General features: G+C 42.9%; 1 protein-coding gene across 5 annotated transcripts in view; it reads left to right on the top strand.

Moving 5' to 3' along the window:
* The window catches only part of GTF2IRD2B (GTF2I repeat domain containing 2B), a 56,286-nt gene extending 32,497 nt beyond the window's left edge, over nt 1-23,789 (top strand). For 3 of the 5 annotated variants that reach the window (XM_014856716.3, XM_070484465.1, XM_070484468.1), the window contains 7 exons: nt 8,216-8,272; nt 12,904-12,966; nt 17,773-17,850; nt 18,810-18,893; nt 19,506-19,689; nt 20,047-20,075; nt 21,545-23,789. In XM_014856716.3, the coding sequence (XP_014712202.2) occupies nt 8,216-8,272; nt 12,904-12,966; nt 17,773-17,850; nt 18,810-18,893; nt 19,506-19,689; nt 20,047-20,075; nt 21,545-23,148 (2,099 nt within the window). In that variant the 3' untranslated portion in view covers nt 23,149-23,789. The remainder of the gene's footprint in view (nt 1-8,215; nt 8,273-12,903; nt 12,967-17,772; nt 17,851-18,809; nt 18,894-19,505; nt 19,690-20,046; nt 20,076-21,544) is intronic. The other 2 variants (XM_070484467.1, XM_070484466.1) reach the window with 1 other exon arrangement.
* Nucleotides 23,790-25,430: the final 1,641 nt, after the last annotated feature.

The following is a 25,430-nucleotide window of genomic DNA, read 5'->3' as shown; positions in this document are numbered from 1 at the left end:
AATTTTACTAAACACCTTTTTCAAGAAATCTAAAGACCAATGAAAAGAGACCAATGAAAGTGTCTGTTGTCAATAAAACATCCCTCATGACTGGGGTTTATTGTAGGAAATTAGTTCAGCATGTGGAAATCAATCAGTAGGATACAACACAGTAGATTAAAGGACGAAAACCACACAATTATCCCAATAGGTGTAGGAAAGAGGCATTTGACAAAAATCTAACACGCTTTCATGATTTAAAAAAACACTAAATAAACTAAGAATTGAAGGGAAATTCCTCAGCCTTATAAAGAGCATCTACAAAAAACCTGTAGTTAATGTCATACTTACTGATAAAAGACTGAAGGCTTTCCCCCAAACCAGGAACGAGATGAGGATGTCTGTTCTTGCCACTTGTTTCCAACATTGTCCTGGAGGTTCTAGGTCGGACAATTAGGGAAGAAAAAAAGGCATCCGGATTGGAAAGGAAGAAGTAAAACTGTTTCTGTTTGCAGATGACGTCATCTTGTCTATAGGAAATCCTAGGAATTCACACACTCACAGTTGGAGCTAATAAATGAGTTTAACAAGCTTGCAGGATACAGGATACAAAAATCAACTGTGTTTCTGTATGTTCAGCAATGAACAAGCGAAAAATGAAGTTAAGGGGCCAGCCCAGTGATGTAGTGGTTAAGTTTGCACACTCCGCTGCAGTGGCCCAGGGTTCACAGGTTCGGATCCCAGGTGTGGACCTGCACACTGCTCATCAAACCATGCTGTGGTGGCGTCCCACATATAAAGTAGAGGAAGACTGGCACAGATGTTAGCTCAGGGCCAGTCTTCCTCACCAAAAAAAAAAGAAAGAAATTAAGAAAATTCCATTTACAACGGCATCAAAAAAGAATAAAATACTTAGGAATAAATTTAACCAAAGAAGTGCAAGACTTCAGTACACTGAAAACTACAAAATATTGTTGACAGAAATTACAGAAGACCTAAGTAAATGGAGAGATATCCCACATTCATGGATTGGAAGACTTTCCTAAAATTAATATGGAAATGCAAGGGACCCTGAATAGCCAAAACAATCTTTAAGAAGAACAAAGTTGGAAGACCCATACTTCCTGATTTCAAAACCTACTACAAAGCTACAGTGATCACCATTCTGTGGTACTGGCACAAGGACAGACATGAGCCAATGGGACAGAATTGAGAGTCCAGAAGTAAACTCAAATTTACAGTCAACTGATTTTCAACAAGGGTGCCAAGACAATTCAATGGGGAAAGAACAGTCTTTTCAAAAAATGAACAACTGGATATCCACATGCAGAAAAGATCAGTTTGGACCTTTACCTCACACCATATACAAAAATTAACTCAAGGTGGATCAAAGACCCAAATGTAGGGCTAAAACGATATTAGTCTTAGAAGAAAGTATAGACATAGATGTTTGTGGCCTTGGATTAGACAGTGGTTTCTTAGATAGGATATCTGAAGCACAAGCGGCCAGAGCAAAGAATAGGTAAATTGAACTTCATCAAAATTAAAAACTCTTGTACTTTAAAGAATACTATCAAGAAAGTGAAAAGACTACCAACAGAATAAGAGAAAGTACTTGTAAATTATGTATCTGATAAGGATCTAGTGTCCAGAATATATAAGAACTCTTTCAACTCAACAATAAAAATACAAACTACTCAGTTTAAAAATGGACAATTGATTTGAATAGGCATTTCTCCAAAGAAGATATACAAGTGGTCAATACACACGTGAAAAGATGCTCAGCATAATTAATCATTAGATAAGTGCAAAGCAAAATCACAATGAAATGCCACTTCATACCCACTAGAATGACAATAATTAAGAAGGCAAACAATAAGAAGTATTGGTGACGGTGTGGAGAAATCGAAATGTAAAATGGTAGGAATGTAAAATGGTGTGACTGCTTTTGAGAAGAGTTTGGCAGTTCCTCAGAAAGTTAAACAGAGAGTTACCATATGGCCCAGCAATTCCACTCTTAGATACCAAGAGAATTGAAAACGTATGCCCACAGACAAACTTGTACATTATTCCCAATAGCCGAAAGATAGAAACGACCCAAGTGTCCATCAACTGATGGAGGGACAAAGAAAATATGGTATATCCACACAATGGAATATTACTTGGCCATAAAAAAGAATGAAGTACTGATACATGCTATAACATAGATGAACCTTGAAAACATTGGGCTAAGTAAAGAAGCCAGACACAAAAGGGTACATACTGTATGAATTCATCCACAGGAAATGTTCAGAATAGACAAATCTGTAGAGACAGAAAGTGTATTAGTGGTTACAGGATCTAGAGAGAGAAGGGAGTGGGAAGTGACTGCTAATGGCTACAGGGTTTCTTTTGGGGGTGATGAAAATATTCTGGAAATAGATAGTAATGATGACTGTACAACCTTATGAATATATGGAAAACCACTGAATTGTATACTTTAAAAGGGTGAATTTTATGGTATATGAATTGTATCTCAATAAATAAATAAATAAGCAGACTCAATGTACAATTAACCTGTATCTATAATCTGTATAAATAATCTGTATAAAATAAAATGTGATTAACTTCACATTTAATTTGACTGATTATCAGATTATTTTCAACACATTCGATGCCTATTCAATACAAACAATTTTTGCTCTCAAAACTCTGGACCAGGAATATTTTGTTATAACTGTCTCTGGATTAATTTACCAGGAATCCTCATGTTCTTCGTAAACTGACACTGGTCATCTTTTTACTCATTTGCTTTTTTATTATTATTGTGATAGAACATACATACACCAGATAAAATTTGCCATTTTAACCATTTTTAAATGCACGGGTCAGTGGCACTAAGTACAATCACATTGTCGTGTGACCATCACCACCGTCCATCTCCAGAACATTTTCCTCATCACAAACAGAAATTCTGTGCCCATTAAGCAATAACTCCCCTTTCCTATTCCCCTTCCCCCTGCCCCTGGCACCGACATTCTACTCTCTGTCTCTATGAATTTGCCTGTTCCAGGTGCTTCATGTAAGTGGAACCATACAGTATTTGTCTTTTTGTGACTGACTTGTTTCTCTTAGCATAATATCTTAAACGTTCGTCCATTTTGTAGCATGTGTCATAATTTCATTACTATTCATTTATTTTTAATTTTACCTTTTTTCTTTATGGAGTGACTACTATTTGATATCTTAACTCAAATTTGATGACTGAATTTCTGCTCCAAAGCAGATCCTTTGATAAAAGGATCCTGCTGATAAAAAATTCCTCATTTTGAAGTGTTTCAAATATATACTCTTCTGCCTCCACTTTCCAGAGCATGTCAGTATTTTAGAGTTTATCTACACTGAATTTACTGCATGTGATATTTAGTTCTAGATTTTGACTTTTTCTTCTTCTTTTTTTTTTTTGGTTTGCTGAGGAAGATTTGCCCTGAGCTAACATCTGTGCCAGTCTTCCTCTATTTTTGTATGTATGTGAGTCACCACCACAGCTTGGCTGATGAGTCGTGTAGGTCCACACCCAGGATCTGAACCCATTAACCCAGGTCACCAAAGCAGAGCACACCAAACTCAACCACTATGCCCTGGATTTTGACTTTTTGAAATGAAAGAGGAGGAAGAGAAATACATTGGCCTACTTCTGTTTTTTATGTAAACTTTACTGTGCTTAGAGTTGAACCTAAACAAGGAGCAATTTGTTTTTAAATTATTTACCTCTACTTCTGTTTGGTAAAGTCATGTGAGACTCAAAATGGAAAGTGAGTTGCTTTCATATTGAAGTGATTTGTATTTTGTGGCGTCTGTGGCCGCGTGTTGCCCAGCGTGAACAGTTTGATGATGCACTGTTGAAGGTGCTTCGTGTTCTAGAAATGAGCCGTAGATGGCCTCTGTGTATTGGCCCCTAGGTTATTTCTTCACAGCAGCTGAGACCTGTTAGCTCAAAGGCCTGCAGGACCAAACTCCATGAGCTTCCAACTTCTGCTAGGCACAAAGAAAGAAAAGCCCAGGGCTGCAAGCACCCCCACCCTGCTGGCCCTCACAGCTCACTAATGCAGGCCCTCCCCTCCTTGTCGCCGAGCAACATCACCCACACACGGAAGCCCCCACTCCAGTCTCTGTCTCCCCGGGAGTTCCCTTGCCCCCCCCCCCCCCCCCCCCCCCCCCCCCGCTTCTGGGTGGTGGTCCCCGCCCCAAAGCACTGGACAGCCTCATTCTGGGAGGGACTGTCTCCAAATGCAAAGCTGTCACAACGCCGTCCAGAGACAGCTGTGTGTGCTCCTGCCACCTCCGGGTCAGATCTTCTTCCTGATGAGCCCTGACATCCCTCGAACCCCATATGCTTGGTTTTTGGCAGAACTGTGACAGAAATAGGCGAGTTGATACACTGGTTTGCAGATTCTGTGCAGTGCTGCTGCCCTGCGCGCTGTGGCTGCGGGAAAGGCCTTTGCCTGAGTCTGTCCTGCCCATGAGCAGCCCAGGATGCCCTTGCCTTTCGTGTCACCACAGAACCTGAGTGTAGCGGCGTGCTTCACATTGAACAAGGGGATGGGGATCATTGGTTGAAGACAGGCCAGAGAGCCTGCGTATCTGCAGCCCGATGTGACGGGAGGCCCCCACGTCTGTCCTGCCCTCCTGCCCCCGTCACCATCTTACCAGCAGCCTGTTCTGAGCCCACTCCCTTCGGCCTCTGCCTCCCTCCTGCTCCCCTCCCTTCCAGTCTGACCAAACACAGGGCGAGAGGCTGGAAAGAGAACAAAAAAGCTTAAATTCTCTGTGTGCCTAGATAGATAATCTCCCCCTCCCCTTTCTTCAAATAATTGCAGAATTGGTAAACAAACAAAAAGGTGTTATCGAGACCTCGGGCCCTCCTACAGCGTTGTGTTGGTGTGAGTTTCCTAACCCGAAATATGTGCAGAGTCTTCCTTTAAGACTGCGGTTGCTCTGACTTGGTCCTGGGAATGGGAAGTGAGGCCGCCGTCAGCCAGCGCAGCCCTGGGCAGCAGCCGTGGGGCCGGCTTGCTCATCACTCACTTATGTCACAGGCTCCGCTTCCGGGTCTGAGCTTCACAACAAGGGAAAAATATAAGAACCGCATAATGAAGTGTCTGTGGGGGTTTTTTCCTGTTGCTGACAGACAGATATTGATTAATAATTTTGTAGGATACTTAGAGTCACTGATAATAAAATCCAAAATTTATTCAGATTCGAACTTTTACCTGGCAAATAAAGTATGTGTTGAATTCCTCTCCTCCTTTTTTTCGCTTAAAAACTTTTGGGGAATAAAACATAAGACTTAAAAAGAAGTCATAAAACGTCCCCACTTTGCCACCCCTAATGAAACCACGCATCCTGGCAATAATCATCAATGGCTGTTAGAAGCCTTTGTAAAATGCCGATGGGGACTTTATCACAGTGGGTCAGGCTGACAGCGCCTGCATTCACCGGTCAGGGTTAACCTCACAAAGATAGAGGTGTGAGTCACAATGTGCCTCCTGACAGGATCCGGGAGGAAGTACGCCTCTGGGATCATTGCCCCCAAAAGTCAAACTTAACCACCAGTTTGCAGGAAATGCGGGGGATACAGGAACATAGGAAAACATCACCATGAGAACACAGGCAATAAACTCCAGAATGGGAGTAACTCAACAAGACAAATTGTACTGGGTTCTCCAGCAAAGAAGGGCGAGTTAAAAAAAAAAAAGCAAGAGAAATCTGTTTTATTTATTTATTTTTTTTTTAAAGATTTTATTTTTTTCGTTTTTCTTCCCAAAGACCCCCGGTACATAGCTGTATATTCTTCGTTGTGGGTCCTTCTAGTTATGGCATATGGGACGCTGCCTCAGCGTGGTTTGATGAGCAGTGCCATGTTTGCACCCAGGATTCGAACCAACGAAACACTGGGCCGCCTGCAGCGGAGCACGCAAACTTAACCACTCAGCCACGGAGCCAGCCCCAGAAATCTGTTTTATAGAAAAGAGATGTAAGAGACATTTCAACCAAATGCAATGAGGGGGTTTTGCTGCAATCCTGATTTTAGCAAACCAGTTGCAAAGACATTTACCAATTCCCCTGGAATGCCAGATGACGAATGGTCCCCGGAAAGGAACACTGCTGGAATTGGAAAATCCTAGTTTTCCAGCTATTATAATAAAAGATTGGCTCAAACAGGAATCATCAGTGGATGGTAAATCTAGAGAGAAACTTAGAAAAGGAGTGGAATATTTACATGGTCTTAAAGTTTCTCCCCACAGTCTGCTTGTTAGTTGCAAGCGGGAGGGAAAAACAGTAATTACACCGTGGGGAAATCAAATAACACCTTGATTGGGTGGTCAAAATGCACATCCCCAGTGAGGGACAGATGGACACTGCCTTAGTCCACCAGGGCTGCTGGAACAGGATCCTGTAGATTGGGGGCTTACACACTACAGACGTTCATTCCTCACGGTTTTGGAAGCTCACAGTTATTGGAAGTCCAAGCTCAAGGTGCCAGCTGATCTGGGGTCTGTGAGAGCCCGCTTCCTGATTCATAGATGGCTGCCGTCTTGCTGTGTCCTCACATGGTGGAAGGGACAAGGGAGCTCTCTGGGGCCTCTTTCTGAGGGCACTAATCCCATTCTTGAGGGCTCCACCCTTCTGACCTCATCACCTCCCAAAGGCCCCACCTCCAATATCATCACACTAAGGGGTAGATTTCAACATAGGCATTTGGGGGACACAAACATAAAAATGTCTGTAGCAGACCTCACATGCCTCCAGACGTGGTACCCTGAGAAGGACACACCAGCCTCTAGGCAGCGTTCTGGCTATAATGCAAAACCTGAATCTTTTTTTTTTTTTTTTTTTTTTTGAGGAAGATTAGCCCTGAGCTAACTACTGCCAATCCTCCTCTTTTTTGCTGAGGAAGACTGGCCCTGAGCTAACATCCATGCCCCTCTTCCTCTACTTTATACGTGGGATGCCTACCACAGCATGGCTTTTGCCAAGCAGTGCCATGTCCACACCTGGGATCCCAACCAGTGAACCCCGGGCTGCCGAGAAGTGGAACATGTGAACTTAACCGCTGCGTCACCGGGCCGGCCCCTGAAACCTGAATCTTATCATGAGGAAACATCAGACACACTCAAAATGAGGAACATTTGATTGGGGGGAAAAGGGTGGGGAAGGGGGTCTATATTAGGAAATGGCAATGCCATAAAAATCACAGACAGACTATGGAACTGTTCAGATTAAAGGAGACTGAAGGGATGTGACAATGGAAAGCAACACCTGACCCCCAAACCAGATCCTGCACCGAAAGGGAAAGAGCTAGAAAGGACATTTGGGGCAACCGACAACACTGGAATACAAGTGGTGGGACAGATAAAAATGCCTCAGTGTTAAGCGCTGTGATTTTTCTAACTGTCCTGTGACCGTGAAAGGATATCCTTATTCTTAGGAAATAGTCACTGAAGTATTTAGAGATAAAGGGCCCTGATGTGTGTAACTTTCCCTCGGATGGTTCAGAAAAAAAAGTATATAAATATACATTTGTATCTATAGACAGATGATGGGGGAGAGAGATTACAAATGATAAAGGAAAATGGTAAAACATTAACATTATGTTATCTGAGTAAAGGGTATATGGATCTTCTTTTACTATTTTATTTTTGCAACTTTTCTATAAGTTTAAAACTATTTCCAAATATAAAGGGTTTTTTTTTAAAATAAAAAGACATTTATGAGATAATGGAGGAAATTTGAACAATGACGATATATTCGATGATGATAAAGAATAATTGGTCCTTGGGGGAGTCGTCATGATGTTGTGGTGAAAGTTGTTACGTCTTACTTGTGCGTTTGTGCATACGCGGTGTTTGTGCACTGAGTTCTGCCATATCTGGGATTTCCCGTGGACGGACGGTGGGGGTGGGGTGGGCACAGAAGACACAGGATTGCGTGAGCTGATGACTGTTGGCGCTGGGGGATGGGCACGTGGTTTCCTTAGACCATCTCTCTGCTATTGTATATTTGGAATTTTTCCGAAGTACAAGTACAATGACAAAGAAAAAACGTGAAGAAACGATCATTTGTGTGAATTTTATTTCAAGGAGTCAAAGTATTTCATGTACATTCCTGTGCGAGTCTTGAATTGTTTTCAATAATTTCTTTTTTTAATTTGTATTTCTGCCTTTTTGTAATATGTTGTTTGCTTTCCTTTCAGAAAGCCATCATTCTTCGGGGAGCAGTGAAGTAATAGAAATGGAATTACCAATGGAAGGTTAGAAAAATGAGGCATTTTGTCTCTCTCTCTTTTTTTTTTTTTTGGTTTCAGTATTTTATAAAGAACACACTCTTTTATTTTTTTATTTTTATTTTTTTATTGAGTTATTGATAGCTTACAATCTTGTGAAATTTCAGTTGTACATTAATGTTTGTCAGTCATGTTGTAGGTGCACCACTTCACCCTTTGTGCCCACCCCCCACCCCACCTTTCCCCTGGCATCCACTAAACTGTTCTTAGTCCATAATTTTAAATTCCTCATATGAGTGGAGTCATACACAGATTATCCTTTTCTTGCTGGCTTATTTCACTCAACATAATTCTCTCAAGGTCCATCCATGTTATTGCAAATGGAATGATTTTGTTCTGTTTTGCAGCTGAGTAGTATTCCATTGTATATATGTACCACATCTTCTTTATCCATTCATCTGTTGCTGGACACTTAGGTTGCTTCCATGTCTTGGCTATTGTAAACAGTGCTGCAATAAACATTGGGGTGCATAGGACTTTTGGGATTGCTGACTTCAGGCTCTTTGGATAAATACCCAGTAGTGGGATGGCTGGATCGTATGGTAGTTCTATTTTTAATTTTTTGAGGAATCTCCATACTGTTTTCCATAGTGGCTGCACCAGTTTGCATCCCCACCAGCAGTGTATGAGGGTTCCTTTTTCTCCACAACCTCTCCAACATTTGTTGCTATTAGTTTTAGATATTTTTGTCATTCTAACGGGTGTACGGTGATATCTTAGTGTAGTTTTGATTTGCATTTCCCTGATGATGAGCGATGATGAGCATCTTTTCATGTGCCTATTGGCCATCAGTATATCTTCTTTGGAGAAATGTCTGTTCATGTCTCCAGGCCATTTTTTGATTGGGTTGTTTGATGTTTTGTTGTTGAGTTGCGAGAGCTCTTTATATATTATGGATATTAAGCCCTTGTCAGATATATGACTTGCAAATATTTTTTCCCAGTTAGTGGGTTGTTTTTTTGTTTCAATCTTGTTTTCATTTGCCTTGAAGAAGCTCTTTAATCTGATGAAGTCCCATTTGTTTATTCTTTCTATTGTTTCCCTTCTCTGAGAAGGCATGGTGTCCGAAAAGATCCTTTTAATATTGATGTGAAAGAGTGTACTGCCTACGTTTTCTTCCAGAAGCCTTATGGTTTCAGGTCTCACCTTTAGGTCTTTGATCCATTTTGAGTTTATTTTGGTGAATGGTGAAAAAGAATGGTCAATTTTCATTCTTTTACATGTGGCTTTCCAGTTTTCCCAGCACCATTTGTTGAAAAGACTTTCTTTTCTCCATTGTATGCCCTCAGCTCCTTTGTCAAAGATAAGCTGTCCATAGATGTGTGGTTTTATTTCTGGGCTTTCACTTCTGTTCCATTGATCTGTGCACCTGTTTTTGTACCAGTACCATGCTGTTTTGATTACTGTAGCTTTGTAGTATGTTTTGAAGTCAGGGATTGTGATGCCTCCCGTTTTGTTCTTTTTTCTCAGGATTGCTTTAGAAATTCAGGGTCTTTTGTTGCCCCATATGAATTTTAGGATTCTTTGTTCTACTTCTGTAAAGAATATCATTGGGATTCTGATTGGGATGGCGTTGAATCTGTAGATTGCTTTAGGTAGAATGGACATTTTAACTATGTTTATTCTTCCAATCCATGTACATGGAATGTCTTTCCATCTACTTATGTCGTCATCCAATTCTCTCAGAAAGGCCTTGAAATTTTCATTATATAGGTCCTTCACTTCCTTAGTTAAATTTACTCCAAGGTATTTTATTCTTTTTGTTGCCATTGTGAATGGTATTGTATTCTTGAGTTCTTTTTCTGTTGGTTCATTACTGGAGTATAGAAATGCTACTGATTTATGCAAATTAATTTTATACCCTGCAACTTTGCTGTAGTTGTTGATTACTTCTAAGAGTTTTCCAATGGATTCTTTGGGGTTTTCTATATATAAGATCATGTCGTCTGCAAACAGCGAGAGTTTCACTTCTTCCCTCCCTATTTGGATTCCTTTTATTCCTTTTTCTTGCCTGATTGCTCTGGCTAGGACCTCCAGTACTATGTTAAATAAGAGTGGTGATAGAGGGCATCCTTGTCTCGTTCCTGTTTTCAGGGGGATGGCGTTCAGTTTTTGCCCATTGAGTATGATGTTGGCTATGGGTTTGTCGTATATGGCCTTTATTATGTTGAGGTAGTTTCCTTCTATGCCCATTTTGAAGAACACACTCTTTTAAAACACACGTCTGAACATAAAGAAGGCGGCTTCCTGGCGTGCCTTCTTAGAAAACTGGCTGAGTCTAGTCCTAACATATGGTGTTAGAACTCCATTGCTCTCTTCCTTTCCCATCTGTAAATGATTCTCCTTAAAGCACCCGGATATGGAAGTTAAGTGAAGAGAAAACTTCTTCTTGGCACCATTTGTTGCTTTCTTTCATTTTGAACAGAGTTGAAAAAGTATTTTAGGAAATTCTTGAGTTAGAAGTAAAGTTTGACAGTACTTCCCTCCATTCATATATCGATCTTGAGCGTTGTATTTAAGGCCTGAACTCAAATGGTTCACAGATGTCCAAGGTAAAATTCATAAGGGAAATCTCCTCTCCAAACCTGGAGGCATGGAACATCTTTGTCAGTTTATAGGCGAGACGATCTTGCTTTTAGGAGCTGTCTATCTGTCTTAGTACCACAATGATTTGTATTTTCCCCTAAGTCAAAAGCATTTTCCAAAGGACTGATTTGTGGTCATTTTTACTAGCTTCTGTGATTTCGGGGGTCTGGAGGTCTTTATTGTGGAGGACTGTTCCAGCGGCCCACTGAGCAGTTTGTCCAGTTCTCTGACCTAGAAGAATTTTGACCGATTTTGCCAGGGAGCCTACTATCATAGAGCCCAGTCTCAGCGTTGCTCCTTCACTCAGAAAATGAGTCCTCTGGAACTTGATGGCTTTCAACCCAGAAGACAAGTTGCTCTGGCATTATTTAACTTCTGTTTATTTTTCTAAAGTATGTATTTTTTATTGTGGTAAAAAGCATATCACGTAAAGTTTGCCAGCTTACCCTCTGCTAAGTGCACAGTTCAGTAGTGTCAAGTATGTTCACATTGTTGTGAAGCAGATCTCCAGAACTTTCCCATTTTGCAGATCTGTCCCCATTACACCACCACCTCCCCGCCCCCTCCCTCCCTCCCCCTAGCAACCACCCCCTCCTTCCGTCTCTGTGCATCTGACTGCTCTAGGCACCTCATGTAAGTGGCATCATACAGCATTTGTCCTTTTGTGACGGGCTTATTTCACTCAGCTTGATGTCCACAAGGTTCATCCATGTTGTAGCGTGTGTCGGAATTCTTCTGTTTATTTTTCATTTCTTTTCTTTTCCTTCATTGTGATCTCTGACCTTCTCTGAATGTGGGGCAGGACAGTTACTTTGAACTCAGTTGAAATCTGTTCTTCCCTTGCATCATTTTACTTCCCTTTGTTAAAGCCTGTTAAGACATTGTTTGGTCATTGCTTTTTTTTGATAGAACGTATTTAGAAAGAAGAAAACCTGGTGGTCAGTTGTAGAATTCGTGTTGAGTGAGAGTCAGAAAGATTCCATTGGATGTTAGCCTTTGAAATACTTAATTTCTGAAGAGATTTTTATTATCACAGTAGAGTGGAAAGTCCATTTACAATAGAGCTGAATTAGTTTGATTTTTTTTAACTTTTTACTTTGAAATAATTATAGGGGCTGGCCCGGAGGTGTAGTGGTTAAGTTCACACACTCCGCTTTGGCAGCCTGGGGTTCACAGGTTCAGATCCCAGGTGCAGACCTACACACCACTGGTCAAGCCATGCTGTGGTGGCATCCCACATAAAACAGAGGAAGATTGGCACAGATGTTCACTCAGGGCCAATCTTCCTCACAAAAAGAAAGAAAGAAAGAATTATAGATTCAAAAGAACCTGCAAGAATAGTACAGAGAGGTCTGGTGCACCTTCACCCATGTCCCCCCAAAGGTTATATCTTACATTACGAAAGTACCATTTCAATACAGCTACATTAGATTTGAGTTCTGGTCTTTCTTTCTTTGCTAACAATTAATGTAAGCTTTGGCAGATCTTTCTAAAATGCGCTAGAGTTAGGAGGGATAACCTGGTCAGGCTTTTGTCTGTGTGTAGAAGAACTTAATGTATGTGTCATCATTCTTGTCTGCCAGAAAGGCCGATTGCGCGTCCGTTTGATAACAGACCGTGAGTCACCCAGGGGCTGTGGGCAGGATGAGAGGGGAGCTGTTGACCAAAGCAAATGGCTTTCTTTTTATCCTAGTAATTCCTGATGACAACAAGAAAACACTGTGCCCCTAAGAATGCCGTTAGCTCTAATAGAAGGCTACTCTGTGTCCATTCCTGTGGGTAACTGTGGATTATTGGATAATATCTGAAAGTTTCCTATCTCCCCTCATCTCTTATAAGATTATCCTTGTGACCCTATTATCCCAGCAAAATTAAAATTACCTTTATGTTTCTTAAGTGTGAAATGTATTTAAAATGCCAGGATAAGCTACCTTTTTGGTATAGGAGCAGTGAAATGTTGGGACATGTGAATCCATAATAATGAATGTCATTTTAGAAATTTTCTTTTCAAGATTCTACTCAGCTTGTCCCTCCAGAAACGAGTGAGGACCCCGAAGCTGAGGTGAAAACTGAAGGTTAGTCCAAAAGCCTTGTCGCAGTCACACCGCTAAGTATGGTTTTCGTCCCTTCTTAAAGAATCATCGTGGGGGAGAGATTGAAATTGATGTGTGTGTTTGTATGACCGGAGCTGGCCTGTGCTCACCAAGCACACGGTGCCCTGGGCTTTGTAGACAAGAGAATTAGGCCATGCAAACGTGGGACCGAGGTGTGCTCTGCCCCAGAGAGGAAAGGATGAAGGGGGACGGGGCGATGGAAGGGAAAAGGCTGGTTCACTTGGAAACATGCCCTCTCCCCCTCTGTGTGATAGAGTTCAAAAAGAACAGCCCTGGGCCTGGAATCAGTGAGCTCAGTGTAAGCGCAAGTATCTAAAGTGTTCAAAGTGTGGTTTAACCAAGATTTAGTTTTTGAGATCCACCATGTAAGATGCTTTTCTTTAAAGTACTTACGTTGACATGGAACCTGTTTGGTTTTTTGTGCATGTGTTTATTTAAAAGCCACACCCAATAGTTATAAACATATTCTAAGATATTCTTTACACTTGAAAGTTTTTTTGGAAACTTTTTTGATTTTTCAGGGAAATGAATGAGACCATGTATCCTGGTATTTGTAGATTTTCAGCCCATTTACTTAAAAGAATGTGCCTGTTTGCTTTCGTTGTGAGCTACTTAGTCATCTGCTAAAAAGTATTTTCCTCTCTGCTCCTGGAACATGAGCTGGTCCATAGTGTCTTCCTAATGTGAGTGCTTTGATTTTATATATCTAATAATGTTACAAGGTCTCAGAATTAATGTCATTAGGTATATAATTCTATCCTAGCATTCCATAAAATCTCACTCACCTGAACAGATGTGATTTTGAATTAGTAAAATCTGATTATCAAATAACAAAAAATTGCAATTTTGAGCCAGCCGTAATGGCCTAGTGGTAAAGTTCTGCGTGCTCTGCTTCAGCGGCCCTGGGTCAGTTCCCCACGCATGGAACCACACCACTCGTCTGTCAGTAGCCATGCTGTGGTGGTGGCTCACATAGAAGAACCAGAAGAACTTACAACCATACACAACTATGTACTGGGCTTCGGGAGGAAAAAGAAGAAAAAAGGAGGAAAATTGGCAACAGGTGTTAGCCTAGGGCGAATCTTCCCCTGGGGAAAAAAAAAAAAGGCTTGAAATTACTTTTTCTTTTAATTTGCAATTTTATGATTTTTCCATCAGAAACACAACCTAAGAAGATGGCAGTGTTTGGAAAGAGGTGGATAAACTCTACAAATTATGCTTTTAAAATAAACATCCCTTGGAAGTTGTATTTACCTTTTTATTCCCTGAGTTCTTTTATTGAGAGAGAATACTATTTCCCATGAAACATCACAGGGTCTGAACTGGTTTTGCCACGATTGGGGGAATTTTGAGACTTAATGAATGTTGCCATCCTGATTTGATTCTTCCATTTTTACTTTGTTTATTTGAATTCTAAGAATGGTTTCATCAAGTTGATTGTTTTAGGGGGAAAAAGCCTCTCTCATCACCATTTACAACAAAGAAAAAATGGGTGCAATGCCAGTGCCCAGCAGTTAGAATGGGTCGTGGTGGTCCACTGGGAAATATGCTCTCAGTGTACTCAGTGTACAACAAAACTGTCTGGCTCAGGAAGAGTTATAAACAGGGGCCACCCCTGTGGCTGAGTGGTTAAGTTCACACACTCCACTTTGGCATCCCAGGGTTTTGCCGGTTTGGATCCTGGGCGTGGACCTAGCACTGCTCGTCAAGCCACGCTGAGGCGGCGTCCTACATAGCAGAGCCAGAAGGACCTACAACTAGACTATACAGCTATGTACTTGGGGTGGGGGGTTGGGGAGAAGAAGAAGGAAGAAGAAAGAAGGAGAAGAAGAGAAAAAAAAAGATTGGCAACAGATGTCAGCTCAGGTGCCAATCTTTAAAGAAAAGAGAAGAGTTATAAACAAGATGAAGGGGGACCAAAAGAAATCATAATTTACAGTAGGATCTTGATTTTGATTAGAAAAATTATTATGTAGAAAGAAAAACAGAAGAGAATACAAAAAAAGAAAGTCTGCCAGCAGTAGTGGAATCATGCTTGGCGTGACCTTTCTTCCTTATCCCTTTTGGGATGTCTCTAATTCTCCACAGTGAGCATATATTACTTAAGTCTTAAGGGGAACAGTCCACATATGGATAGAGTCTGTGCAAATGGCCGGCCTTTCTGCCATGTTTTAGCTCTGACGGCTTTCCTGGAAATTATGTGGTGATGCCATCAGGGTAACTGAGCACGGAGAAGATGCTTCCTATCCAGGGATGATGTCCCTGCCCACAGCCAGGAGGGTGCATATTTTCAGATGGATTTTCCATTAATGAGAATGGATTTATGCTGGTTCCTCTGTACCTGAAGTCAGTGGGGCCTGAGTGTGTTTATGGATAAAATATGATATTTACATGGCCCAGTTTCAAAGTCATCTTAAGGCCTCAACATGGCATTGGGTACCACCATTCTGAGCCATACAGTGAAATTTGTTTTCCTTAAAATTCCGTGAAAGGAATGGCTTAAATTACTTAAAACATTTTTTATTGAGGTGAAATTAAAATAAAATTAACCATTTCAGGGGCCAGCCTGGTGGCGCAGAGGTTAAGTGCACACATTCCACTTCAGCGACCCAGGGTTCCCTGGTTCAGATCCCAGGTGCGGACATGGCACCGCTTGGCAAAAAGCCATGCTGTGGTAGGCGTCCCAAGTATAAAGTAGAGGAAGATGGGCACGGATGTTAGCTCAGGGCCGGTCTTCCTCAGCAAAAAGAGGAGGATTGGCAGTAGTTAGCTCAGGGCTAATCTTCCTCAAAAATAAATAAATAAATAAGTTAAATTAAATTAACCATTTCAGAGTGAACAATTCACTGCATTCAGTGTTGTACAACCATCATCTCCATCTAGTTCCAAACATTTTCATTTCCCCAAAAGAAAACCCATTAAGAGTGCCTCCCCTACCCCCTCCCACTCCATTAGCCCCTAACAACACTAATCTACTTTCTGTCTCTGTGGATTTACGTGTTCTACATATTTCCCGTAGATGGAATTGCACAGTATGTGACCTTTTGTGTCTGGCTTCTTTCACTTCAGATCTTCAAGGGTCATCCATGTGGCAGCATATGTCAGAACTTCCTTTTTAAGGCTGAATAATGTTCCATTGTGCGTGTAAATCAGAGTCTATCCATTCTTCCATTGATGGATATTTGAGTTGTTGCCTTAAAGCACTTTTAAGAATATAAAGAGAAAAGTGCCATGTTTAGAATCAAAGTCCAGCAGTGATTGGAATGCCAGTCGATAGAAGTGATCCCACAGCGGCCTGTGTGCTGCACTGTTGTCTTCTGGGGCATCACGATTGTGTGGGGAGGGTAGGCTAATCCCCTTTTGTCCTGGATAGCAGTTTTTCAAAAAATTAGCTATAAATTATTTGGCAAACAATTTTGCCACTAGCAAGTGTTCAAAGGACTAAAGCGTTTGGAAGTCCATCTGTAGGTGTGTTCTTGTCGTTCATCTGAAGGGTTTTAAGGATGGTTCATAGATCATGGAGCCGGAGGAGCGGTTTAAAACTGACTTAGGAGGAAATTGATGAGTGAGCTCAAAAGAAGGCATTGTCTGTGTAAAGGGGGCGTGTCGGAGGAGTTAGGGCTCAGACCCATTAGTGAAAATGCCATGTATTTGTTTGAAATGTGCAGGGTCATTAAAATGGATTAAGTGCCAACTTATGCATTAATTATAAGTAGCTTTTGATCAATTTTTAAATTATAGTTGGTGTCCTTTGTGACGGATTTTTAAATTTTGCGGAGCCCGTTTTAATGATAGAACATTAGCACTTTATCAGAACCTAAGGCCTTCTCTCCCGGCACCATCTCTTCATTGACTCTGATGACCTGAACTGGTTCTGGGTTTTTTGGAGGCTCAGACGTGTTAAGCACCCCAAAAGATTTTTCTCATTTCAAGGTGATGAGGGAAACTCACAGTAGTTCAGTAATCTCTTAATGTTGAGCCTGATTGCTAAGGATCAGACCTTCCAGGATTCATTAGATTGATCAGAAAAAAGAGTAATTTTGAGGTCAAGAGTAGCAAATTTTCCCCCATTTCCTCCAAAAATTCTACATTTGAAGCAGCACAAGACACTGCAGAAAAAATTGAGGGCTTTTGTTGGCGATGTGGCTCCTTATGTCCCTTTGAGGCCTTGCTCTTTAGATGCGGAATCTCAAACACTCAAATGACTGATTCACAGACCGCTGGCATGGGGCCTTGAGCTCCCGAAGGAGCAGACAGGCTCATTTACGCTCCCTCCGTAGAAGTGAGGGGAACGTCCTGTTTATCGGTTGACCAGGAAACATGGTACTGTCCGCTCTGCATGGACTGTTCAAGCCTGCCTGGGCCTTTCTGGGCCTCTGTCTGTTCAGTCGTTTTTCATGGGATGTCATAGATGGCCTCGTGGACACATTCACATGTCCTATTTCCTTTTCTCCCCTTTAAACTGAGAATAACAGCAAAGGAAATATACTTTTTACCACCCTTCTTTTTAAATCAAATTAGACTGACTGAAGTATTGGGGGCTAAGAATAAATAAAAGCCACTGTGCCCATAGCCCTTTGACATCAGCATTAAACCGCAGAGACTCAGATGGCAGCCCACGCCAAGCCACCTCGCTATCCTGCAACTAAATTTTCTCTGAATTTTAAAAAATTCAACCTGGGCTTCTGATCAGAGTAGCATCTTGACGTTTTTAGAGGAGAACCGGCCTCATTTCTGTTAGTTCTAAATTTCAGTTTCTGTTTTAAGGAAACACCATCTCATCCCGTCTTACAGATTCCGCGGCAGGGGTTGAGGACCTCAACATTGTCCAGGTGCCAGTTCCAGGTATGGAAGCTTACCTGGCCTTATCATAATTTATTTTTTATATATTATACAATTTATATATCATAATTTGTATTTTTCATTTGCTTTTATATTTTTCATTGTTATATTTTAACCATTTCATGACATGGGTTAGTCTCTTGGAGGTGTTACTTTTTTGCCTAGTTCACCCTGTCAGCTAAGGGTTGACAGTTCTGGAATATAAAATATGCTGCAGGTTGCTGAACACTGAATATCCTGCTCATATCAGACACAGTTAGGCAGACAGACCGCTTCTGCCAGCTGTGCGCAGGCATCACCAGGAAGACCCACCTCAGGGCAGCAACTCCAAGGACTGGCTGCTGTCAAATTGGAATTGAACACAGAACTAGACTTTGTTTGCTGCCCATCAAGTAATCTTCCTTTCTGAATATGTGGATGTAAAACATATCTGGAGAGACACAAGAATCTAACAACGTAGTTCCTCCAGGGAGGGAAACAGAGCTAAGATAGGGGTGGGGGAGAGCCATTTCACTGTGTACTGTTTCATTTCTCTTAAATTTTGAACCACATAATTGCTTTAGTTAATCAAAATTAAGTAGAATAAAAAATTTTTTAAGTATTGAAAAATATTCCCTTCTAATCCTAGTACATCTTATTCCTTTTACTTGTCATATTGCACTGGCCAGGATTTCTATTAGAATGTTGAAGAATTGTGGTGAAAGTGAGCATCCTTGTCTTGCATGATATGGAAAATATTCCCAAAAGTAGTATGTAGTGTTTACATAGTGTCATAATTTGGAAAATTCCCCATCATCTGTAATGGCTTCCATTTACAAGTTTCCAAAATGCTTAATTATTGCTAAAACTAAACTGAATGATAAGCCTGTAAAGCGCTTTCTCCAGTGCTAACAGGCATTTCCTCCAACAGCTTTCTTGGGGACAAATACATTAATAACCCTAGTTTGCTTGTTTATTTTTAGACAATGAGAAGGAAAGATTACCAAGTATTGAAAAGATAAAGCAACTAAGAGAACAAGTCAATGACCTCTTTAGCCGAAAATTTGGTAAGTTTTTGTATCATTACATATCTAAAATTCATGTACTTGAAATGCTTCTTTTTAATTGAATATTTTATCTAAGAAATTATCTTTCTGTGAAGGACCTATGCTGAAAATTAGTCTGTATTTTTACAGAAGAGCTTTTCCATGGAAACACTAGCAACAATAATAATTTTAGCCATGTATCAAATCACTTTGTTGTACACCTAAAACTAATACAGTGTTGTATATCATTGTATATAATCTCAATTCCAGAAAATGAATAAAAATAAAAACTAATAATAGCTACCTTTGACTTACTGAGTTCTTACCATGGCCGGGCATCGTTATCAGTGCTCAACACATGATTACTCATTTAATCCTCACAAAAACCTTCTCCAGGTAAATACCTTGGTGATCTCTGTTTATGGGTAGAGAAACTGAGTCTGCTGTGCTACCCACTGTCAATTTCAAAATCAATTAAATTATTTGTACATCGTCCTACCACTGGAAAATAAAGAAATGATGGCTGATCACTTGATGTGAATGATTTTAAAATCTTGACACTAAAGGGAAAGCATGGTTTGGGAAAAGTAAGTGACACACTCAACTGGCTTTTTGCTGTTTGTCTCATCGCAGGTGAAGCAATCGGAGTGGACTTCCCCGTGAAGGTGCCCTACAGGAAGATCACCTTCAACCCTGGCTGTGTGGTCATCGATGGCATGCCGCCCGGGGTGGTCTTCAAAGCCCCCGGTTACCTGGAAATCAGCTCCATGCGAAGGATCTTGGATGCGGCAGAATTTATCAAATTCACAGTCATTAGGTAAGATCGCAGATATAAAGGTCATTGGAAGGCCTCATGACCTCGGTCATGAGGACGAATCTGCAGACCCTCACTTGCCCAAGGCGGTCAAGTGGCAGCACAGGGATTCTCACCCCAGGATGCGGGCGGTGGGTCCCGCCGTCAACTGCTGGGCGGCCGCCAGCCCCGTGGCGTCTGTTCCACCTCCGCGAGCTGCGTGTCGGTGTCCGGTCTCCGCTGTCGCGGGCAGCCTGTCTTGGTTTTATCTCCCGCCGCACCGAGCGCAGGGTTGACGTTCCCAACAGGTTATCGAATAGAACTAAGTGGACGAGGGAGGAAAGTGGACTCTTGCATTCACCAATGTCTCTTTCTCTTCAGACCGCTTCCAGGCCTCGAGCTCAGCAATGGTGAGTATCCCGGGCGCGAAGACGCTCCAGAGCCCGCCGGCCGAGTGCAGCGGCGCGGGGCGCACACGCAGGGCCCTTGCTTCTCCAGCCTTGAGCCTTGAGCAAAGCACGCTGTGTGTGCTGTGTGTTGTACTTTTCCTGCTTGTTACAAAGGCCTTTAATTCCATTGCTTGAGTTTTCTTAGCCAGGCGTTTTTTCCTCCTACAGCAGTCTGGCGGCGCTTGCTCTGCATCAGACTGTGTGTGTGACCTGTGGTGTGGCTCACTCTTATGCGAGAGTCCTTTATGGCAGAGGGCCCCCATCATAATACTGAACCTTTCCATGTCATCTGCCAGACCACCCCAGCCCCACCCCCAGACTCCCCAAGGCTCAAAAAACCAGAGCTGATGCCTGGCCCGGCCGGGCTTTGCTCCCTGTGCTGAGGTCACATCTTGTTAAATATTTTAAACGTTTCTCCCAGAGTCCTTGCAGGCAAGTCATTATCCTGGAGGGTGAGTGCAGCAGAAGATGGAGAGGTGGCCTCAGGAGTTTGAGTCACTCACTAAGGGACCTCCTGATTTAAAGTTTGAAAACTAAAGTATTCTTTTAAAATGCTGAGTTATTATTGCTGGTTGCTAAAGGATATTTTACATTTTTAATAGCTTTCTTGAGGCATAATTTACATACCAGGAACTTCACTTGTGTAGAGTGTACACAATTCAGTGATTTTTAGTAAATTTACTGAGTTGTGCAACTGTCACCACAGTCTAATATTAGGACATTTCCGTCACCCCCTGAAAGATTCCTGCCGCTCGTTTGCAGTCACTTCCCCTTCCGGAGCCCCAGCCCCAGGCCACCACAAAATTGGCTTTCTGTCTCGGCCTGCACTTCCTTCCGGTGAAGTTTTAGATCCGTGTGTCTTGAAGTAAAGCTCACCTGCACTGTGGCCTGGTTCTGTAAATTGAGAACAAGTCCCTTCTGTGCATTTCTGTGGCCATCCCCACAGACTTTTATGGCTCACAGCAAGTAAGCCATCTGCCTTCTGTGCCCATTCCCTTCTCTGCTATTTCAAGGTTCTCTTGAGAATCAAGTGAAAAAATGTACTTTAAAATGTAAATGTACTTGCCAGTGATTCCTGCTTAAACCAGATGTGGCAAACGTCCTGCTAAATGGCACCAAAGACGCCTTTGTTTGGCTCACATACCTTTTAAAAACGGGAATAAGTATAGCAGCCAACATTGAAAAGCCAGGGATTTGTTCATAAAAATCAATTTCCGGGTTTTTTAAAGAAATCTGAAGATCCAGCCACGGGGGCCCATGTTCCCTCCAGCTGGAGCTGTCAGCTATCCTGGGGGCTGGAGGAGCATTCTCCAGTTAACCACCGCTTTCTCTCTCTCAGTTTCATCATCTCATGCTTTTGCTGTTCGTTTTCCAATAGTAGAGTTAAGAGAAAAGTGAAATATTTCTTGTGTCCATGTCTCTATCAAAAGTGGGAAAACGAAAGATAGACCAGGAGGGCCGTGTATTTCAAGAGAAGTGGGAGAGAGCATATTTCTTCGTGGACGTGCAGAATATCCCGACCTGTTTAATATGCAAACAGAGCATGTCAGTGTCGAAAGAATACAACCTAAGACGCCACTATCAGACCAACCACAGCAAGCACTATGACCAGTACACCGAGAAGATGCGCGATGAGAAGCTTCACGAGCTCAAAAAAGGCCTCAGGAAGTATCTCCTGGGGTCCTCAGAAAGCGTGTGTCCTGAGCAAAATCAAGGGTTTGCAAATGTGAGTCCCGCTGAAGCTGCTGCCGTGCAGCCTGTAGAAGATGTGGCCGGGCACTTATGGGAGAAGCTACGTGAAAAAATCAAGTCATTTGTGGCATATTCTGTTGCAATCGATGAGATCACAGATATAAATAATACCACCCAGTTGGCCATATTCATCCGTGGTGTTGATGAGAATTTTGATGTGTCGGAAGAACTTTTGGATACAGTGCCCATGACAGGTACAAAATCTGGAAATGAGATATTTTTGAGGGTTGAGAAAAGTCTTAAAAAGTTTAATATCGACTGGTCAAAATTAGTAAGCGTGGCCTCAACGGGCACCCCTGCGATGGTAGACGCGAACGACGGACTTGTTACGAAACTCAAGTCCAAAGTGGCGATGGTTGGCAAGGGCTCAGATCTGAAGTCCATGTGCTGCATCCTTCACCCGGAATCACTCTGTGCTCAGAAGTTAAAGATGGACCATGTCATGAGTGTGGTCGTCAACTCGGTGAACTGGATATGCTCCCGCGGAGTGAACCACAGTGAGTTCACGACGTTGCTTTATGAACTGGACAGCCAATATGGCAGCCTTCTGTACTACACGGAGATCAAGTGGCTCAGCCGGGGGCTGGTGCTGAAGAGATTTTTTGAATCCTTGGAAGAAATCGATTCCTTCATGTCATCCAGAGGAAAGCCCTTGCCCCAACTGAGCTCTCAAGATTGGATCAAAGACTTGGCCTTCTTGGTCGATATGACGACGCACCTGAACACTTTGAACATCTCTCTCCAAGGCCATTCACAGATTGTTACGCAAATGTACGACTTGATTCGGGCATTCCTGGCAAAACTGTGTCTTTGGGAAACTCATCTGGCGAGGAATAATCTAGCCCACTTTCCCACCCTGAAATCAGTTTCCAGGAATGAAAGCGATGGCCTGAACTACATTCCCAAAATTGTGGAATTAAAGACTGAATTCCAGAAAAGGTTGTCTGAGTTCAAACTCTATGAAAGCGAGCTGACCCTGTTCAGCTCCCCCTTCTCCATGAAGATCGAGAGCGTGCCTGAAGCGCTGCAGATGGAGGTCATTGATCTGCAGTGCAACACGGTCCTGAAGACTAAATACGACAAGGTTGGGATACCGGAATTCTACAGATACCTCTGGAGTAGCTACCCGAGATATAAAACTCACTGTGCGAAGATCCTCTCCATGTTCGGGAGCACCTACATTTGTGAGCAGCTGTTTTCCATTATGAAACTGAGTAAAACCAAGTTCTGCTCCCAGTTAAAGGACTCCCAGTGGGACTCTGTACTCCACATCACGACGTGATGAAGAACACACTCCTGGCAGTGCCCCGTGGGGTGTAAGACCAGAATCCTCTAGACCCAGGGGATTGTGAGCTGAGAAAATGAATTATTAAATGTTCTGTTTTTCAAGTTTTTCCACTTTGACTCAGAAATATAATTTGCAGTATCATACCTGTTTGTATGACATTTTATGCTTTATCATAGTCCAGTAAAAATCGAGAAAGTTGACTTTTCCTATGCCTGGCCTGTTTCACTCATTCACAGACCTGCTTGACCCCATAGGCATTGGGGCTGCCATCTTGAAGTTTAAATCAATCAACAGAGAAACAGAGAGACAGTGTGTGTATTCGTGGAGGGGGACACGTGCGCACACATTTCTCCTGTCCCCTTTTGCATCATATCCCGTGTGGTCTCACATGGTCCCCAGTTTCAGGTGCCTCAGCTGGAGACGCAGTCACACCCTGCAGGATTCCGGTGTTGTCTCTCTCTGCCTCCACGAACCCAGAAAGGTGGGACTTAGAATGGAAAGCCCAAAACAAATAACACAGGCTCTCCAAGGCAAAGTAAGTTGAGGTTTCGAGGTTGTCTATTTTTTTTAGCTTTATTTTGAAATAATTTCAAATTTATAGAAAAGTTGCAAAAATAAAAATAGTACAAATAACACTTATGTGCCCTCTCACCAGATTTTCATATTAACATTTTACCCCTGTGTTTTATCATGTATTTGCTTTCTCTCCCCCGTCTCGTGTGCGTGTGTGTGTGCACAGCGTTACCTATCAGTGTGTATGATTGAATGTCTGTATCTATAATGTATGTATATAAACGTTGTGCATCATTTTTTTTCTGAGCCACGTGCAGGAAAGTTACATATATTGTTTACCCCTAAATTCTGCAGGGCACATCTTCTAAGAATAGTAACCATGGTTTAGTCGCCAACCCCAGTGATCGAACGTTCATGTAATTCTTTCATCGAGTTTACCGCTCACACTCCAGTTTTGCCAGTTGTCCCAACGTCCTTTCCTTTGTAGCTTTTTCCCCCGGGGGGTGTCATTTGAAGGCACATCCATCCCTCTGTGTTCTTAATCTTTATCATCACTCGAATTAGTGACCCAAAATTGTGAATACTTCCCAAATTGGGGGGAATTAACCTGACTAGGGTGCAGAAAGGCTGAGGACCCTGACCTGGTGGCCCATTCGGGAAGCAGTGGAGAAAAGACTTTGATACAAATGAAGGGAGGCTGCCAGAGGGAGAGACGACCTGCAGGCCATTACCTGGGAAGGCACCCGGCCCAGCTGGAGCCTGAATGCATATCCTGAGACATGGGAAATGACCCAACCCCGGCAGTTCATTTCCCGGGGAGGCGGACTGCAGGTACAGCCGGGTCCAGCTAGCTCAGAGGCTCACTTCCTGGGGAAGGAATGCAGGACAGCCTGGTTTACAATGCGGGCGGGGGGACCAGCTCCTGGTGTGCCTGAACAGATGTTGGAAGTGTGGCCCTACAAACCCTGCAGGAAAAAGCCCCCTCATTTTATGGAGTGGCACCTGGGGCTCAGAGTGATTAAATGGCCTGCCTGAGGCCACACAGCCAGGAAAGGAGTCATCAGGATTCAAACTCAGGTCTGTGTGACTCCAAAGCCCATGTTCTTTTTCCCTTTCTGAGTGGCCACTGTGCCTGATGTGGAGACCCAGCAGGTGTCTGTCATACAGCCTCAGTTCATCATCTGTCATTGGCTCCCTGGTGGTTAGCCCATCGGTGACAAGGAGGAGACAGCAGGGTTCAGCCTGGGCTGCCTTCTGACTGGACCATTAGTGGGGCTGTTCTGCTTTGAATCAACTCCTGTGGGCCCCAGATTCCTTCTTTACCCGGCAGTGTGTGTTGGGACCAGGGGGGCTTGACCAGCACTGTCACTCATGCGACTGAGGCAAGACTGGGGGGAATGACTTAAACGAGTGGGGTGGTTTTCAGAAGCTGTGGTGATGGCGTGTCTGCACATGGGGGCGCCTGGAGTATAGTGTGGTCGGGGAGATGTGGAGGGGCCCAGCCCAGGAGCGGGGGGGCTGGATGTGGTGGGTCCTTGTCAGTTCCCAGAGACAGGGCGTGCATTGCTTCTGATCCAAGGCCCTGTCTTCCCATCCCAGGGTGGGCAGAGCTGGTCAGTCCTCCATCACAGGCCCGGGGGGCTGCAGAGAGCACTGGAAGACGCTGCCGCATCACACTCCCTCTTCCCAGCGTCCCTCCGCCATGGGCTGACCCATGAGCTGAGCTCTGCAGGGTCAGGATACGGTAGTGGATCCAGCAGGGA

This window comes from Equus asinus, chromosome 14, assembly GCF_041296235.1.
Source record: "Equus asinus isolate D_3611 breed Donkey chromosome 14, EquAss-T2T_v2, whole genome shotgun sequence".
Classification (NCBI taxonomy): domain Eukaryota; kingdom Metazoa; phylum Chordata; class Mammalia; order Perissodactyla; family Equidae; genus Equus; species Equus asinus.
This window is presented reverse-complemented; position numbering and strand designations above follow the sequence as displayed.